At 37.0% G+C, this 17,500-nt stretch overlaps 2 protein-coding genes across 5 annotated transcripts in view; one reads left to right on the forward strand and one right to left on the reverse strand.

Annotated features, from left to right (window-relative positions):
* Positions 1–12,719, forward strand: part of GCS2beta (glucosidase 2 subunit beta) — a 14,064-nt gene extending 1,345 nt beyond the window's left edge. Inside the window, exons 2-11 of one of the 4 annotated variants that reach the window (XM_086539672.1) lie at positions 902–1,039; positions 1,583–1,833; positions 2,400–2,600; positions 4,195–4,497; positions 4,783–4,950; positions 6,071–6,139; positions 9,721–9,862; positions 9,989–10,179; positions 10,460–10,603; positions 10,931–12,719. In XM_086539672.1, the coding sequence (XP_086395798.1) occupies positions 902–1,039; positions 1,583–1,833; positions 2,400–2,600; positions 4,195–4,497; positions 4,783–4,950; positions 6,071–6,139; positions 9,721–9,862; positions 9,989–10,179; positions 10,460–10,603; positions 10,931–11,086 (1,763 nt within the window). In that variant the 3' untranslated portion in view covers positions 11,087–12,719. Of the gene's footprint in view, positions 1–901; positions 1,040–1,582; positions 1,834–2,399; positions 2,601–4,194; positions 4,498–4,782; positions 4,951–6,070; positions 6,140–8,884; positions 8,930–9,720; positions 9,863–9,988; positions 10,180–10,459; positions 10,604–10,930 lie in introns of all 4 variants that reach the window. The other 3 variants (XM_043023217.2, XM_043023218.2, XM_043023219.2) reach the window with 3 other exon arrangements.
* LOC147471251 (ionotropic receptor 21a-like) overlaps positions 11,485–17,500 on the reverse strand; it is a 16,923-nt gene continuing 10,907 nt past the window's right edge. Inside the window, exons 7-11 of the mRNA XM_086540187.1 lie at positions 15,871–16,055; positions 15,003–15,233; positions 14,348–14,526; positions 13,907–14,069; positions 11,485–13,670 (exon numbers count right to left, since the gene is read on the reverse strand). Of these exons, the coding sequence (XP_086396313.1) occupies positions 13,533–13,670; positions 13,907–14,069; positions 14,348–14,526; positions 15,003–15,233; positions 15,871–16,055 (896 nt within the window). The 3' untranslated portion in view covers positions 11,485–13,532. The remainder of the gene's footprint in view (positions 13,671–13,906; positions 14,070–14,347; positions 14,527–15,002; positions 15,234–15,870; positions 16,056–17,500) is intronic.

Here is a 17,500-nt window from a genome sequence, read left to right on the forward strand (position 1 = left end):
CACTCAGGAGAAGGCCAAGTGTTATAGAAATAGTAGGGTAGGCCTTGAGGCTGGAAGAAAATGGCCAGATAGTACCAAGTTTATCCCCACTATATCCCATTCCCACTGAAATAGAGATAGAATGATAGCCTGCCAGTCTTTAAACACTCCTGCTCTATCAAGGCAGCCCAGTTCATAATGCAATAGATGTGGTGGCTTGGACTTTTGCGGTTAAATTTCTGTATTTGTGCAGTTATCCAGAATAAAATCATGCAAAGTTACAGAAAGATATAAAAGTATTGTTTTATAATGATTCAAAAACGACACTCACTGCTGTGGAAATTATTCTGTGCAAGTGGAGGAAATAAGTGGTGATCTTGCTGTAATTACTCTGTTATATGAGCTGTTGCCCTCTTTCTGTATTTTATCTAAATTACATCTATGTTTTGTGCAAGCTATAAACACTAGTAAATCTAGAGTTCATTTTTACAAGCTAAGATATAGTTTTAAGCGAGACAAAATAATTTTATAATGCAATAGATGTAATCAATTACAGTTTTTGCATTATAAAGTTTAATCTCATTCTATCTTTTAAAAATTAATCTACGTAGTTATAAAGAAAACAAGTTATAATATGTATGTGCTTTAGCTATCCCTGTCTAATTTGTCACTTTCTTTCAATAAAAGGATAGGTGGATAAGTATAGGACAGGACAGTATAAGTTCTGTAATGCAACATAGTATGATATAATGATTCATTATGAATATTATAAAGAGAGAGGATTTGATTATTGATTTTTTTTCTTTAATACATTCGTCTAAGTGTGATGAAAGCGATTCAGTATGCTAGGAGAAATAAATAGTACAGTAAAACTATCATGGCTAAGGTGATTCTGACATGTTTCTTTTTTCACATTTCACAGAGGCTTCTTTTTACGACCCCACAAGAGACTTCAACTGCTTAGATGGCTCAGGAACGATCCCTTTTACCTATGTTAACGATGACTACTGTGACTGTCAGGACGGCAGTGACGAGCCTGGTACATCAGCTTGTCCCAATGGTAAGAATGCTTAATGGTCAGCATATGGCTAGAATGTTGAAAGTTGATATATATATGTGGTATGTCATACATCATGTGTAAGTATTAGATGGGCATCTATAGGAACCTAGACTTATACAGATATATGGATAGGTTCATTAAAGAACTAGTGCCAGCTAAGGGCAAGTAATAAGAATGTTGAGGTTCTAATAACATCGTAAAAGTTAATTGAGTTGATGGCATTTTTTTATGCTTTTTTCTTCAGTGTTGCTAGTAATACATGTTGCCATGAAGCCCTCATTTTTTTTGCTTTTCTAGGATACTTATACCATGAATACCTAAATTTAATATATTATTTCTCATCAGAATCATGTCTTGGAATTGGAATTAACTTCAAAATCAGTCAAAAAGATCTTTTGTTCTAGGGTCAGCCCCTTAAATGAATGTTAATCAGGTTACAAAGAGGTCTGAGTGGCTCCCAAGCTGCCAGAAGGTGCTTAAATATTGAAACGGTCTTTTACATTCCTTTTCTTTATTTCTTTAATGATTTTTATTTCCCCCTAGGATTCTTCCACTGCACAAATGTTGGCCATTCGCCCCTCAACATACCATCATCCAGAGTGAATGATGGTGTTTGTGATTGCTGCGATGCATCGGATGAGTATGCCTCCGTCTCCAATTGCGTCGACACTTGCCGAGAGCTTGGCCGAGCAGCCCGTGAGGAAGCTGCCAAACAACAAGAGGAGAGATTAAAAGGCTTCCAGATGCGGCAGTCTATGATAGAGGAAGGCCGTAAGCGAAAGAAGGAAGCCGAGGTAAGTTTTCTTGTCTTGATAATCATTTGAACAATTTATTTTTGCTGTGTGAGATTTGTATATCTAGGTTGTACTTGACAAGATTTGGCTGAAGTTGTATATAAGCTCTATGCATTATAATTCTTAGGATACTCAAGTGAATGATCAATCATTTCATTTTGTTTAAGAATAGAACCATGCTCACTCATTGTCTGTATTTTGTGTCTGCCTTTTTTTTTTCATTATTATTATTTTTTTATTATTATTATTATTTATTATTATTATTATTATTTTTATTATTATTATTATTATTATTGCTCTATCTCATCATCTCTTGTTTTTATTTCTTTTTAGTTTATATAGCATGTATGTTTTTTTATGTGACTGAAAATTTTCCTTACTTTTAAAATATATTCATGTGAATGAATGTGGGTTTGCATTAAGCATTCAGTCAGTGTTTTATCTATAGGCAAAGAACAAGCAAGAGTTACAAGATTCAAAGTTTACCAAGATGATTTTTTTGTTAATTCTCTCTCTCTTTGCTCTCTCATTTCTCCTCCCTTTCTTCATTGTTCAAAATTTTGTAGAAGATATTTGAAGAATACAAGTCTCAACTGGATAAGGGGAAGAGTTCCTTGGCAAGGGTTAAGAGTCAGCTTGAAAAAAGGAAGGGAAAGCTGCGAAGCGGGGATAAAATAAGTAGCCCGAAGAGCAAGAAGCCCCTTGGGCAACCTGGATCAAAGGGGAAACAACGACCCAACAGAAAACAGCTAAAGAAGAACCTCAAGGTTGAACAGCCTGATTTTTTTTTTTTTTTTTTTTTTTCCTTTTTTTATATCCATTTTTTTCCTTATGTGGGGAGGGGATAAATGTGGGCTGTTGTTTGTATATTTAAAGGGGATTTACAAAGAGTTGGTTAAGACCTTTTCTTCTGATTTTGCTGCATGTTGGGCTTGAGTTTGTGTCAAAGTAAGCACCATTCCAATTGCCACCCTAACTTTAAGAATCAAGACTAAAGTGGCCTTTGTAAATTGGAAATTAATTCATAAGATTATTATTCTGCTTTGTCTTTTTCACCACCTGAGTTAACCAGTTCATTTTGATTTTTTTCCAACCAAAGATAACATGCATAAACCCCTTATTTACCAAAAGTCTTTGTTGTACTGGCATGCTGATCCATACTAGCTAGATCTGTGACTATTGTATGTGTATGCATCCTCAAATGAATAGTAGCAAATGTGTAAGGTTGGTTTTGATAGGAAGGGAGACGTCTCTCTTCTTGCCTGCCTGTCTGTCTGTCGGTCTCTATTTATGCCTGTGTGTGTTTTACCACAAAGACAGAGACAAAGTTTGGCATTGTGATAGCTTATGGAGTCTACTGATGGAATGATATTTTATATAGAGCAACTACTTTTAGTCCAAGCACTGTTGTCTTTCCTTTGTTCTTTAGGAAGCAAATTGTATATCCTGGCGAGCAGTAATAACCTTACATGCTCTTGGGTTATCTGTTGGTTGTATGTGATTATGAAAAAAAATCAGTTTTGTTGTGGCAACAGGGTAAACAATAACATTCACATCTTGGGAGGTAGAGTTGTCATATCAGAACGGCAGAGCTATAGTTTGTTTAAAGTGTAGGGTGCAGGTCGGTAAAGAAGGTTTAATATGATTTTGAGTCGTGGAGTTTGTTTGATTCATTAAATTTCAGTTTTATTGGATTACAATGTTGAAGGCATGTTCTAGATGTTAATTTGCTGTTTTGTAATATTTTTGGTATTAACATGAGAATGAGACCTTTTATTACCTAAAAGTAGAGTTAACCCATTTGTGACAGGTGATGTGATATCATATCATCGGAATATTTTGCTGGATGACGTCCAATTATGTCATGATCTTCATGGAAATAGACATTCTAAATTGTTATGTATGTATATACTCATTACAATTGCATTTGTGTATATACATTTTTCATGACTTGTGAAAATAATGTAAAAAAATAAAAATAAAAAACCTTTTCTGATAACCCCTGTAAAATTGGGCAAATGAAAGGTTTGAAAGGTACAGCACAGCATCACGCCAGGAAGCTGTGTGCACTTGTTATCATCCCAGCAGGAGTGGCATTAGGCAAATATATGCCTTGTCATTAATGGGCTAAACCTCTATCATACATGCATTACACTTGGCTAGAATTACCCTGCTACTTGTGGTGTTCTGATTGAAAGTTATCCGTTAGTAAAATATCTGTGATCCTAAACTTCTTTTTTTGAGACTTGAAACAGATCCTTTGTCTTTTTTATAGATTAAGGACCTGTACAGGACAATTTGTGGTTTCATTTATTCACTCTTGATGAGGATAGATAAATAGATGAATAAATGTATTTTCAGGTGAAAATGGATGAACTGAAGAAGGAGAAAGAAGAAGCAGAGGCCATGAGGAACGAGAAGGAAGAAATCAAGAAAATTGCCGAGGAGCCAGAAAAGGAGGCCCTGGAGAAATACAACACCATCGAGCAGGAGAGAAAAGCTAAGGCTGAGGAAGAGCAGAAGGCCAAGGAGGATGCTGAAGCACGAGAGGCCTTTTCCCACTTGGACAACGACGGCGACGGAATCTTGACTGTTGCTGAACTCCAATCTCGGCAGACCTTTGACACAAACAGGGATGGAGAGGTGACTGCAGAGGAGGCCAAGGTATTTTGAGCTCAGTTCTGTCAGCACCTTTTTGGATATTAGTTTATAATGTTGCTCAGTTGCATCAGTTTGATTAGTTTTATTGACTTTATCTTTTAATAGATATTTTACGAATTGACATAAAAGATTTTAGACAAGCATTTCATAGTTTTGATTAGAGTAACTTGCTTTGATTCAGAGTTTGATTAATTTCCACTCAAAAAATAATACCAGTAACCATACTGAAATCTCCATGAGAAAGAACTTCCACTCACAGATCTTTCTTCTCCCCCCCTCCCCCCTCAGTTCTACCTACGGCAGGAAGAGAGCATGGACTTGGAGACCTTCCTGGTGTCTGGGTGGCCCATGATGCGTCCCACGTACAAGATGGACCAGAGGATGTTTGTACCGCCCACCACCGAGGCCCCAGCGGAGGCACTAACCCCACCCCCTGTTCCAGGATCCGAGGGCAAGGTGGGTCAGCACTGTTAGGGGATGATGGCAGATGGAAGTTGAAGATAGTAACAGTTGGAAAAGATTTGGTTTGCATCAGTATGACCTTAGAGAAAGATCACATGGGCTCATCCTGTTTAATTACCAGTGTCAGCTTATGTTTAGTCATATATCATTGCAGCAATCATGGGCACAAACACTTGCAACAAATTTTTAGGGAAAATGTTCAGTCTGGTAGATGCTATTATTATCTTCTTGCTGTTTGTTTTTTATACCCATGGTTATTGTGGTTTAGAACCTGTACATTGTGCAAAACATGCAGCTTTCTTGTAATGAATTTGTTAAAGAGAGTACAAGTGAAACAATATATCAGACAATAAGTCATTAGAATTTAGTAGATAGCATTCTGTTGAAATGAATTTTAATTTTTCATGTACAACCATAAGAATATACTACAAAGCTGTACACATGTTAGAGCTTTATAGTACACAATTCTGCATAAGTTCTTCAGAAATTCTTTATTCAATTTCAGAGAAGTATGTGTGTATCTGTTTTGATTTTTCCATTAATTTCTTACAAAAATCAACGTCTTTGTATTGTGGGAAATGAGGTAACAGCAACATAACCAAGTGTTGAAAATGTCTATGGCTTTGATCCCCAAAGCAAGATATTAGAGAGCATGATAAGTAGATGATTATTGCATCTCCATTGTTAGCTGTAAACCTCTTCCTACACACTTGTCAACTGCATATAAGTATACTCTGTTGTGTAAGGCATTTCAATGTGTACTGTAAAAGTTCAGGAACAACTAGTTCTCATATATAATTTGTATCTTCTAACTTTTTTAACATAGACATAATTATATGCATTGAATTCAGATTTTGTTGTTGAATTTTAGTAAATGAATGGCAGACTACCAATGTAAAGTCAGTGACATAAGTCATGACACTCCCAACATCAAAGATTATGGACATATGATCATAGGTAATATAGCAATTACCCCCTTTGGACCAATCACTGGCCATTTAGCAATGATTACTACATTTATTCATAGATATCACAATAGCAAAACTTGTCCATATGACTAAGTGGGGTGTCAAGACTTTCATCACCAACTGTACATAGCTGTGTTCCTTGACAGGATGAACAGCAAGGAGAGGAGGAGGAACATTTCGATGATGAGGACTTTGACACTGGCCTGGACCCTGAGGTACCAGCTGAGGGTGCATGTAGCATTGGTTTTGGGTTCCTATAGTTAATATTCTTGAACTTTTTTATATGCATGTCTTTATTCCTTTTGTTGTGTGATACAATGAAGGCAGAGCTTTGATTTTATATTTTGTTATGTTTGACATTAATTGAAAAACTCTTATATCATTGCACTTGCAATGCATGGCTTATTAAGCAAATATTGGGCTTTTAAGAATATTTATTTTCATTGTACATAGACATATAGAATATAGCATAGATATTAGCAATGATATTCATGCAAATGATAAAAGGAAAGTCATTTTGCAAATATTTATACAAATTATCAACTGATGCTGTTACAAGATGCCCTGCCTAAGATAATTCATGTTTTTTCATTAATTTTCCTGAACACGAGTTTATCAGCCGTATCCTAGGACATTTTCTGTGTGGCGTGGCAATGTTGTGTCCATATTGTTTCAATGTCGTGTTAATGTCACGAAAGTGGTATTCTAGAACGCAAAAGCATGGCACGTCTGTGTCAGCTGCTTCAGGTGTACCAACCATTCCAAAATTTATATGTTTTGGATGAATGACACTGTTCAAACGACAAATTCATAAGAGAAACTACATTCATAGGTAGGACTAACAAAAGATAGTTCAATTTTGGTATGAATCAGTTGTTGTGCTTGTTCCTTGTTAAAGAATTGACAACCATTTTACGAACGTGAGGTTGGTAATTTAGTCTATGCTCCATCAAAACAAATGGGTGAGAGGGATCGTGTATTTATGCATGGATTTTCCTTATTTTTTGTGAATATACTGTACATATATGCATGTTTTTAACCCATTCACGCCGGGGCGGAATTTCGCCTACTCCCGATAACGCCGGGAAGATTTCAAGCGCGCAACCGTTCGTGCCGGGGTGTTTTCCCGCTGCGCGCGGTCGCTCTGACGGTCGCAGAGCGTTTTTCACCCACCCTATCCTTATGGTTTGCGTGATTGCGTCTAAAGTGTAATCATGTGTAGAAAGTAGTGCTATGTTCAGAGGATGTATATCAGTCGAAAAAGATGTTATAGCACTGTTTTTTTAGTGTTATTCTATTGAACTTTTTCCATATTCTTTACTCCTATGTTGTAATACCAATGGGAAGTGGAAGCATTCTTCTAGTGAGGTAACAAACATAGTTTTTTTTTTCAATTTTTTTTTTCTTCCTAAACGAAAAGAAAGAGAATATGAACAACCATACATGTGCATACAAGTGAATGCAAGTAACAGCAATGTTTTTTCAAGTGTCATTTTCTTTTAGTGGGGCAACAAAAAGATGTTATATAATTTTTTTTTTTTTTTTTTTTTTATTCCTCGGCCAATTACAATTGATTTTACGATAGCCTTTCGACTCAGATCATCATATTCAACAAATCAGAAACAGAAATCACCATGCCGTAATCAAGATTTCGTATGTACCTGAGACGTCATTCATATTACGTTATATCCCATTTTCTACTATTTAGAAGGATAAACTAAAGTAGCTAAGACAAATCAAGTATGAAAATCGAATTGTACTAAGAATAATCTATCATTCTAATGCGGACGTTTCAGCACGTCGCTACTGGCCTCCCGGCGCGCGGGCCGAAAATGTAGCACGTGCCAGGACGTCACCCGGGTCCGGGGCTTTTTTCGACCACGTGTCAGCACGTCAACCGGCGCGAATGGGTTAATATATCATACATAGAGATTTAATGTTTACATGTTTCATATAATCACATACTTTAACTTTACGTTCCTGACTACTGTTACAATTCATTTAACTTCATCCTCCTCTGAAAAATCCGCCAAAAGGTAAATAAACTCAAAATCAGTAGAGAATCCATGTTTTCCTAAAATGGTTTGTAAATCAAGTCTAGGACAATGATGCCTAATTTATGCAACATAGATATTACTTTCCAAACATGGTATGCTCATATGAATTATTGGTAACAAAGATTATACTAAAAATATGCATTTTTTCACCTGTGTAAATATCACGATCAGCTCACCCCCATGTCACGGAGCTTCCATGATCGTTCCAGTACTTTCCACGACTTTGCCACTCTTTGGCCACAATTTTGGCAAGAACACCCGTCAATCGCAGCTTGTTCATGTCACGTACTCGGCATGCTAGGGGACTTAGAATACGGCTGTATGATACGCAGGGAACACATTAGATTCCTTTGTTGTTTCCAAAAGATCCTTTTGACATTTTATTTCAGAGAATACTATTACGTATCTTATTTTTTTATGAGAATGGGGATGTGTGCACATGTGTGTGAGTTATTGTGTGTAAGTGCATGTATGCATGCATTTGTATTTGTTTGTGTGGACATTTGTTTATGAAAATACTACTCTCCCCTTCTCTGTTGACTTTTATTACTGGAGTTGACCTTAGTAAACGCTCAGTCTTCTTCCAGTGTAATAAATGTGTTATTTTATCATATTTATCTAAAACATGTAAGAACATTGTATACTTTTGTCTTCTTGTTTGTAGTATTGCATAAATGATTCTCGAAAAGAGTGAGACAATCTATATTAAGCAGTCTGTAATTGTTAGTTTATTGACAAAACCAGTATTTGGAGAATCTGGATTTCCCTTACTGCTTTGTGTGTAATCAAAGAATTTGTAGGGCAGAATTTAACCTATTGCTTGCTAAGAGTTCCACCCTTAGAAAGTACCATGATACAGGATACTAACATAGCCTAACCTTTCCCTCTGGATGTGCCAACCAGATATCCCGCTACGTCAACTCCAGGGCAAATTGGGAACTCATGTCGGTGAGGGGTTTTACCTCTTGGTGCATGGAAGTCTTGTTTTATACTCTGTACACCCTTTGCAGCTGCTTGACACTCTTCTCTCTTACTTCTAATGCTTTACTTCATTTCCAGTGTTTCTCCAAGACAATACCCTGCAGAAAGTGGCATGCTCGTTGTGTAAAACATCTTGTAACCATTTTCATTTTTTTTATTTTTTTTTTATTGTTCTTGAGATATGAATAATCATATTTCTCTAAACTTTTTGTGGCCCTCTTTTAAATATGTATGTGTTGTTATTTTTGGTAATTTGTTCTTGTAGATAAATTGTGAACGTTTCTCTTGTGTAAAACTCCAAAAGGATCCTGGATAAAAGCCCTCAAAATGTTTGAAATAAACAAAATTATATATATGACAGCTGGTCAACTTCAGCTTTATAAAGTTATTTTTATGTCTTGTAGACTTAGAATAAAGGCAAGACTCTTCAAGATAACAATTGCAAGAAAATGGGGACTGTTATACAACTGTTTGCAGGTTGTAATCTCCTTGTAAAATTATGAAGATGATACTGCTGTATTACCTCGGGTAGAAATTGAGGGACCTAGCCACAAGGCAACAATTTTGCTGTGATTTTTCGAAATTGCTTCCTTCTGGAAGCATGTAGTGATACAGTTCTCACTCTTTTATTATAATAATTCTTAATATTATTTTGATCTATTTATTGTACCAATTGGACAAAGTATGTATGTGCATGTTATGGAGAAATCCTCCCTCCTCATATACAGCATGATTATAGTGAATACCCTCTACCCCAGGATGAAGGTGACATGGAAGATGATGATGTAATTGAAGATTATGATATTCCTGAGGATGATGATGTTGAAGATATACCAAAAGAAGAGGAGGAGGAAGAGGTTGAACAAAAGTACGACGAAGAAACACAAAAGCTTGTTGATGGTGAGGCCATATTCTCTTTGCATGTGTACAGGGATTGATCATTTTGTTATTGTATCTCAAACTTCCAATATGATTCTTCATGCGCAAACTGCATTATAATGGAATTACTTTATTTCCTTCTTACAGCTGCCAACAAGGCAAGAGAAGACTTTGATGAGGCTGACAGGAGAGTGAGGGATTTAACGAGGGAGTTGCGCTCGTTAGAGGAGACTCAGGAAAAGGACTATGGTCCCGAGGAGGAGTTCAGAGTCATGGATGGAAATTGTTACGAATATACAGACAGGGAATATACGTACCGTCTCTGTCCGTTCGATAAGGTAGGATTGTCCTTATCCAATTAGAGATTTGTCTCGGATGTTAGTTCATTGACCTATTTGGATTTATATATGTCTATATTGTTTGTTCTTGTCTGCTTTATTTACATCCAAGAGAGAGGCTGATTTCCACTACCTATCAATAGCTACATGTAATTGTACTCACACAGTATCCAGCAATATCTATGTTTGTTTTATTTATTTATTATTTGTTTATTTTATTTATTTATTTATTATTTTCATTTTTATTTTTTATTTATTTTTATTTGTTTTTTGTGCACAGGCCATACAGAAGCCCAAGTCTGGCCATGGTGAAATCCGCCTTGGACAGTGGGGCGAATGGACGGGCCCAGAAGACTACAAGTACAGCAGAATGAAATATACTAATGGACAGACTTGCTGGAATGGACCTGCGAGATCAGCAGATGTAAGTAACATTGAAGCCTTTATTTGATTATTCTTGTTAGTGTGCTTCTTGGTTCATGAAGTGGTTGGGATTTACTTCCGATAGATCTACCTGTTCTCATTGAATGGATAAATGAGTTTTGTAATATTTTTAAACATTCTTTATCACTTTCATTGAAAATTACTGATACTGAATTAATGTCCATAAATTTATAAGATATGCTGTTGGATTTGATATTTTTTGTTATATTTTTTTTCTCTTTGTCTTTTTTTACTAATGTCATCATTTAATGCATGCTTCACCAATATTTCGTACAGCATTCTTTATGTGTCTACTTTTACCCAACAGGTCCACATATATTGCGGAGTAGATACCAAGTTGACGGGAGTAACGGAGCCAAACAGATGCGAGTACCTCTTTGAAATGACCACTCCAGCTGTTTGTACCAAGCCAGATGACGTCAGTGGCGATGAGAGCACTCCACATGGCCACACGGAGTTGTAGAGAATGAATACACGTGGGGAATTCAGGTTTATTTTGTTACATGAATTCTTTCTGTTTTTATACGTGTAGCTCAAATTTAATGTAAAAGTAATTTTAATTTCCCCCTTTGAGCCTAATCTAAGTTTTCGGGTTTTTAAACAATATCAACATTCGCGAGCTTACTAGACACAGAAGCTCAAGTGGGTATGAAAATTTTTCATATTAGCTCAGGACCGGTGCTTTCTTTAATTTTTCTTATTCATTTTTGTTTTATCTGAAAAACAGTATCCATCTGTTTGTTAATTTTGATTGTTGCAATGTGCTGTCTCAAGCAGGACATGATATTTTGGTATTTGATCGTGAAATTTCAAGGGTGTGTGTAATTGGTTGATTTGTCTGTGCATTATTTTTGGCAAAAACATCAACAAAATCAAATTGGGATGCAAATTGTTTAAAAGATCTTATCATCACGGCGAAAAGCAAATCATATTGGTTATTTCCTGAAAAGAATTAGATACGTGAATCGTAGCTCGTTTTTGTAATCCGAAATATTTCCACCGAGTTTGGTTTTCTACTCGATAGCTTGTTGGAAAGAGTTAGATTCAAAGTGCTGGCCTGAAATACATGCCTTTTTTAATAAGTATAGGTCAGTAAATCCATAGATATTGACGTCTGTGGCTGTGATATGTCGTCAGCAGATTCTGTCCCAGTAGAATAAAAGTTGATTGTTTTTTGCAGCATTACACTGAAGAAAAGAATAGAGGTGTGTAGGTAAGATGAGTCACTTTGGGCTTTGTATGTTTCACTTTGTGTTGATTGAAAAAATTCACAGCATCAATTCACAATAGAAAATTAAACTTATTGTTGAATACACATTTGGGATTTAGAATAAGCATTCCTTTCACATTACTTTCACCTATTTGTACATCAATCAAGGGAATTAGATGTAATTGATCAGAATAATATGCTAATGGTTAGTGTATGAATTGTGTGTATTTTGCACAGGATATTTATACCAGTGAGGCAGTACAAATGAATGGAAATGCTTTCAGGGTTACAGGGCCTAGGGATGAAAAAAAAAAGGATTCCATTGTCAGCTATTCCATAAATATCTTTGTTTCCAAGACTGAACTTCTGTATGTTTCTCTCTCTTGTCTATTCCTTTCCCCTCTTCTTCCCATTCATTCTTTATTTCCTTTACATTTCGTCACATCTGTCCGCTCTTCATAGTGCCGTCATGTTAAATTCTCACATCTAATGACCTGACCTCCTTTGTGCTGCTTTCAGACTTTGCTCTGAGCCTTAGAATGTGACAAGCTGTAACGAGTCAGAATGTGAAAGTCAAAAAGTTCATCACCTTTTTTTTTTTTTTTTTTTTTTTTTTTCCGGAAATTCAGAAATACGTAAAATTTGTTAGCCCGTAAATTGTTTCCTTTTCATTTGTAAAAAGAGAAAAAAAGAAGAAAAAATTATCCATGCAGTGATAAAGAGTCCTTGATAACTTTTTTTTTGTTGAACACATAGGGAGACCGTTTATATAATCAGCCCATAATTGTGTGAGAGTCCAAGATAATGGGGCACCTGCGATCTCAACATTCCTCTCAGAATATTCTTGATATTTGTCAGTTGTGGTTAATAAAATTTTGTAAAGATATTCATGCTTTCTTTACCATATGTATTTTAAATAAAGAAGGTCTTGTTCACTTGAATGAAAATGTATAAAAGGTAAAAAGGAAGTTTGAAAACGAAAAGTGTGTGGTTAAGATTTATATCCTTTGATTACAAGGAGTCTATGTATAATGGGTGATAGGATAGTTATATATCTCTAATCTACTGAACTCAAACCAAAAATAAAATGATGATTACCTTTTCAACACTAAATACAGGGTTGTGTAGTCTCATGTACTGTACTAGATAATGATATTGTATTTTTCTAGAATATGAAAAAAAAATTAAGATAATTTTGTTGTTCATTTTGTATTGCAATTTAAGGAATGAAAAAGTGACGCCTTAATAATACGAATGCCTCGACCTTCCATAATGATATATAACTATTTTTCGGATTTTATGATAACTGAAGGTTCTCGAGCACAGTAACACATGAAGTGGAATAGTGACAATCTCAATAACTTTTAGTTTAAGTAGTTGCTCACAGTTTGAAGTGAATTTTACGATTAAATGCTAAATACATATGTGAATGATGTCTCGGTTCATTAATACATGCGACAAGGGAAGCTAAAAGATGAAAAGGCATGCATGTACTATCGCCACACCTAAGCTACTTCCTATTATCATGAAAGTTACTGAAATGAATATATAAAATGACAGTAATAACGCTGAAATGTATTACCAAGCGAATAAAGCATCAACAACAATTACTATTAGATCCATCGAACATTCCTACATTCTTTTGTTTCGTTTCCTCGCCATGTTCCATTTTCAAAGTCACACCACCAGTATTGGCATCTCAGCGACTCGCGCACCGAACTCGAACGAGAAACGTCTCCGACAGCAGGAGGAGAAGAGCGACTCCGTGGCCAAGGAACAGCAGGTAGAAAGCGCCTTGGAGATGACTCAGATTCAGAACCACGATGCCGTCTCCGTCCTGCGAAGGTGTTTCTGATTAATAAGGCTCCCTCTCTCTCTATATATATATTTGGGTGTGTGTGTGATGTTTGCGCATTATATGTACGCGAACATTTCATTATAGTTGTAGGTTTTAATTCTTTCACAGATACGAAGTCTCGTGGTTTTGATTATTGGTTATGGAGACGTAAGCGTTTGAGTAATATTTTTTTATAGATTGGGAGTCAATATTTTTTTGAGATCCTCGTAACCTACTTTGGACAGGCGCTCGGTCGGCTCAACAGCCTTGTCTTTTTTCTGCGCCCTGTGTCTGTCAGCATATGCCCTGATGACGTCACGCAGCCAGAAGTCGATCAGCCCGGCCTCTATGAGCCGTTGTTGCAACATACTTATGTGGTGACGGAAGGGAGCACCTTTTCTGTATATGAAAAACCAAGGGAATCGTGTGTCAGTGATAATGTTGGATCAGTTGATTTATGGTTGTAATAAAGAGAAAATGAGGGCTTCCGGTAAATTATTTACCACAAGAAATAACAATTCAACACTTTAAAAATCAGTATCAATATATGCAGCACATCGAAAAGTAATGGTTATAAATACCAATAACAATAATGATAATACAATAATGATAAGAGTACTCTATAGCGATGTTAAAAATGCTAAGAATGACAATTACGAAACGAAAGGGCAACTAACCTAAATCCCCAAATATCCCCCACATACGAAGGATATTCGCTCCTGCTCAGGTGGACGGGCGTGTATCCTAGGGCGTCCGTGAGGTGGGCTGCCACTTGAGTCCTTAAGTTGTACTTGAAGTCGATGAAGGCGTGGCGTTTCTTAAGGATCATCTTCAGGTGCTCGTCCATAGTAGCGACCTAGGAGAGAAATTCGGTGGCGGATCTTTAATGTTGTTTCGTGATTAATGTTCTTATTTCTCTGTTGAATCTAGAAGTTAGCGCGGCAGAAGCGTTATAGATAATTAGCCAATCTTTATTTAATGTTTTATTATATATACCTATTTGTTGTGTCGTTATTCTCTAGTAAAAGTAAACAGACAATTAGGACTGGTTATATATATATATATATATATATATATATATATATATATATATATATATATAATATATATAATATTATATATATATATATAATATATATAGGTATAAAAAAATGTCCCACAACTAATACTGAATAAAGTAGAAACCTGAATATAATTTTCGACAATACAAAACAAGAAAAAAAACGAAAAAGAATACAAATCAGAACCAAGAATAGAACCCAACAAAAGAATACAGAATATCCAAAGAAAACGGGCCGAACCCCACCACCAGAAACAAGCGCTCAACCGAACCTCCATGCCGGCGTAGATTTGCTGAACAACCGGATCCGAACTTTGGTTGAAGAACACGAAGAAGGTACCGAAGAGCGGCTGACTGCCCCACGACCAGCCACCTTGTTCCAGGAGGTCCTCGAAGGAGTTGATGGGCGGCGGGAAACCCTGGACCGTCAGGTGAGCGATCAGGGACGACCGGTAGGCGCTGTTGATGACCACGGTGTACAAGAGCAGGAAGCCCACGGTAACCTGCGCCCACGCCCACGCCCACGCCCGGGTTGAGGGTTAAGAGTTAGTCTTTGGGGTGTGTATGGGTGGCTGGGTGTATGTGTGAGTGAGTGAGAGTATTGATTGATTGATATGTATGTCTGATAGTGTGAGAGCGAAAGTAAGAATGATCAAGTGATTGACTGATTGATTGATTGAATGAGAGAGAGAGAGACTAAGAGATGGCTATACGGGTAAATATCTAAAAAATAAAAAGTGATTGAGTGAGAGAGCCGGTCAATCAGTGAGTTATATACGCCTGCTGAAGTGTCTGAGCAAAAGCTACTTGTTAAATCAAAATAGATTGAGACGTGTTGAGGCCGTTTGTGCATGGCACCGGAAAGCCAGTCAGGCCAACGCGGGTTTGGATGGACCCAAACACGCCCATGGTAACTTATCTAGGTACTTACTCAGTCAACCAGACAAGCAGGCAGGAGCGTGTATGGCGCCCTTTAGATATGCAGAAAAAATGAAATGATAAAAGAAAAAAAAGAAAAAAAAAAGACTCGGAACATTAACAGAATAGCAAAAGAGAGAGAGGGTGAGGGAGATGGAGATGGAGAGGGAGAGAAAGAGAAATAGAAAGAAAAAGAGAGAGATGACATGAGCCACACCCTACCCTGATAGTCGAAGTCGACGACGGCGGCCGCGGAGGGTTTTCCATGAGCACCGCCCACGAATACAGCACACTCCCTCCCGCGTTTGCGTCGCCCCCTCCAGTCACCCACGCGACCACCCGCAGCAACACCCACACTACCACGTCGGACACCAGAACCCCAGCAAGTATCAGGAGCCATACGGTCCCTGACGGAGGAGTGGCAGCTTATGTGAAATATATGTTGAGTTTGGTATAAATGTTTTGTATGCATGATTCTGATGCACTTGATATGAACGCTAATCAGGACCGGCCTTTCGTCAATTGGACCAATTACTTCAGATTGGGCTCCTCGCCTAAGTAGGCCTAGGATGTAGTCTGCTCAATTCAACTATAAGCACATATTTCGATTGCAATCCATTCCACCAAAAATAGATAAGGCCTATAATGTTTTTTTTTTATGATTCTGCAGACCTTAGTGAAAGTTGACTGGGGACCTGAGCCCACCTAAATTATTTCCAATCAGGTCCCGCACCTCCTAAGGCCGGCCCTGACATTATTACACGGTTAGACTTCAACTCTTATTTCTCGCGCAGTTGTAACGAAGAAAGGAGGAAATTTAGCACTGAGAAAATCTGCGGTTTGTACCATCCATATTTAACTACGAACATTCTAGCGTTTGCCATCTGTTTGCGAAAGAATATTATACATCAATACAGTCAAAGCAATTAGAAAACCTCTCTGTCTTGAAAAAAAAAATGAATCAAGCTTTGTATAACAACACGGATTCATGCTCAAACTCATGGCTGCAAGTGACATACAAATTCATACACTAGTTTGATGTACCCATATGCAGGATCTCAAGTGAACGTTCTATCCCACCTTAGAAAATATCGGCAGTGAACCTTTTTTTTATTTTTTGCAAATATCTCCCAGAAAGGTAGTATGTCATTGCAACTATTAATGAGCATCTCGAAACTCTGTATAACGACTATGATTGCTACACTGATGGATCCTTAGTCTGGATGCCTAGCGTTTGTGTTGTATATGAGAACAATATATTGCAGCACTAGGATTGCAGGAGGTTTCGTAAATGGGCCGGTACTACGCAAACTGAATTAGTAGGAATACTCACGGTGTTTTTCTCCAGGTCTATGAACACTTGATAAAAGTCGCATGTTGGAATCCCTAAACATAATCATGCTGATCCCTTTGCGAGGGCAGCAAATAAACAAAGTGTGGACATAGACTTTGGAACACCTCATGCTAAGATCTCACGCAAAACAAAAGAACCACCTATAGAGAGGCCCTGATTGAGCTGATAAACTCTCAAAGACCTGGAAGCTGTAGTATCAAACATTGTGACCAGTTCTCGCAAGATAAATTAATTTATGGCTCATAAGACAAGAACAAAACAATGTGAAGCTATGGCCGCAAGAATTATACATGAATACAGACTATATTGGCAGGTCAATGCAGAATGCAATGCAGATGATACTAAATGCAGACTATGCAAACGAAGAATACAAATGAACAATTGTACATTCTATCTCTGAAGGCTATGTGATACATCCTTTCAGGTCACCAAGTATGAGGTATGCAGAGCTATGTAACTATTTCATATTACATGATGTACTAGAATAAATACGTTAGC

This window comes from Penaeus japonicus, unplaced genomic scaffold (assembly GCF_977035675.1).
Source record: "Penaeus japonicus unplaced genomic scaffold, GWHDUDI00000001_assembly GWHDUDI00000009, whole genome shotgun sequence".
Lineage (NCBI taxonomy): Eukaryota > Metazoa > Arthropoda > Malacostraca > Decapoda > Penaeidae > Penaeus > Penaeus japonicus.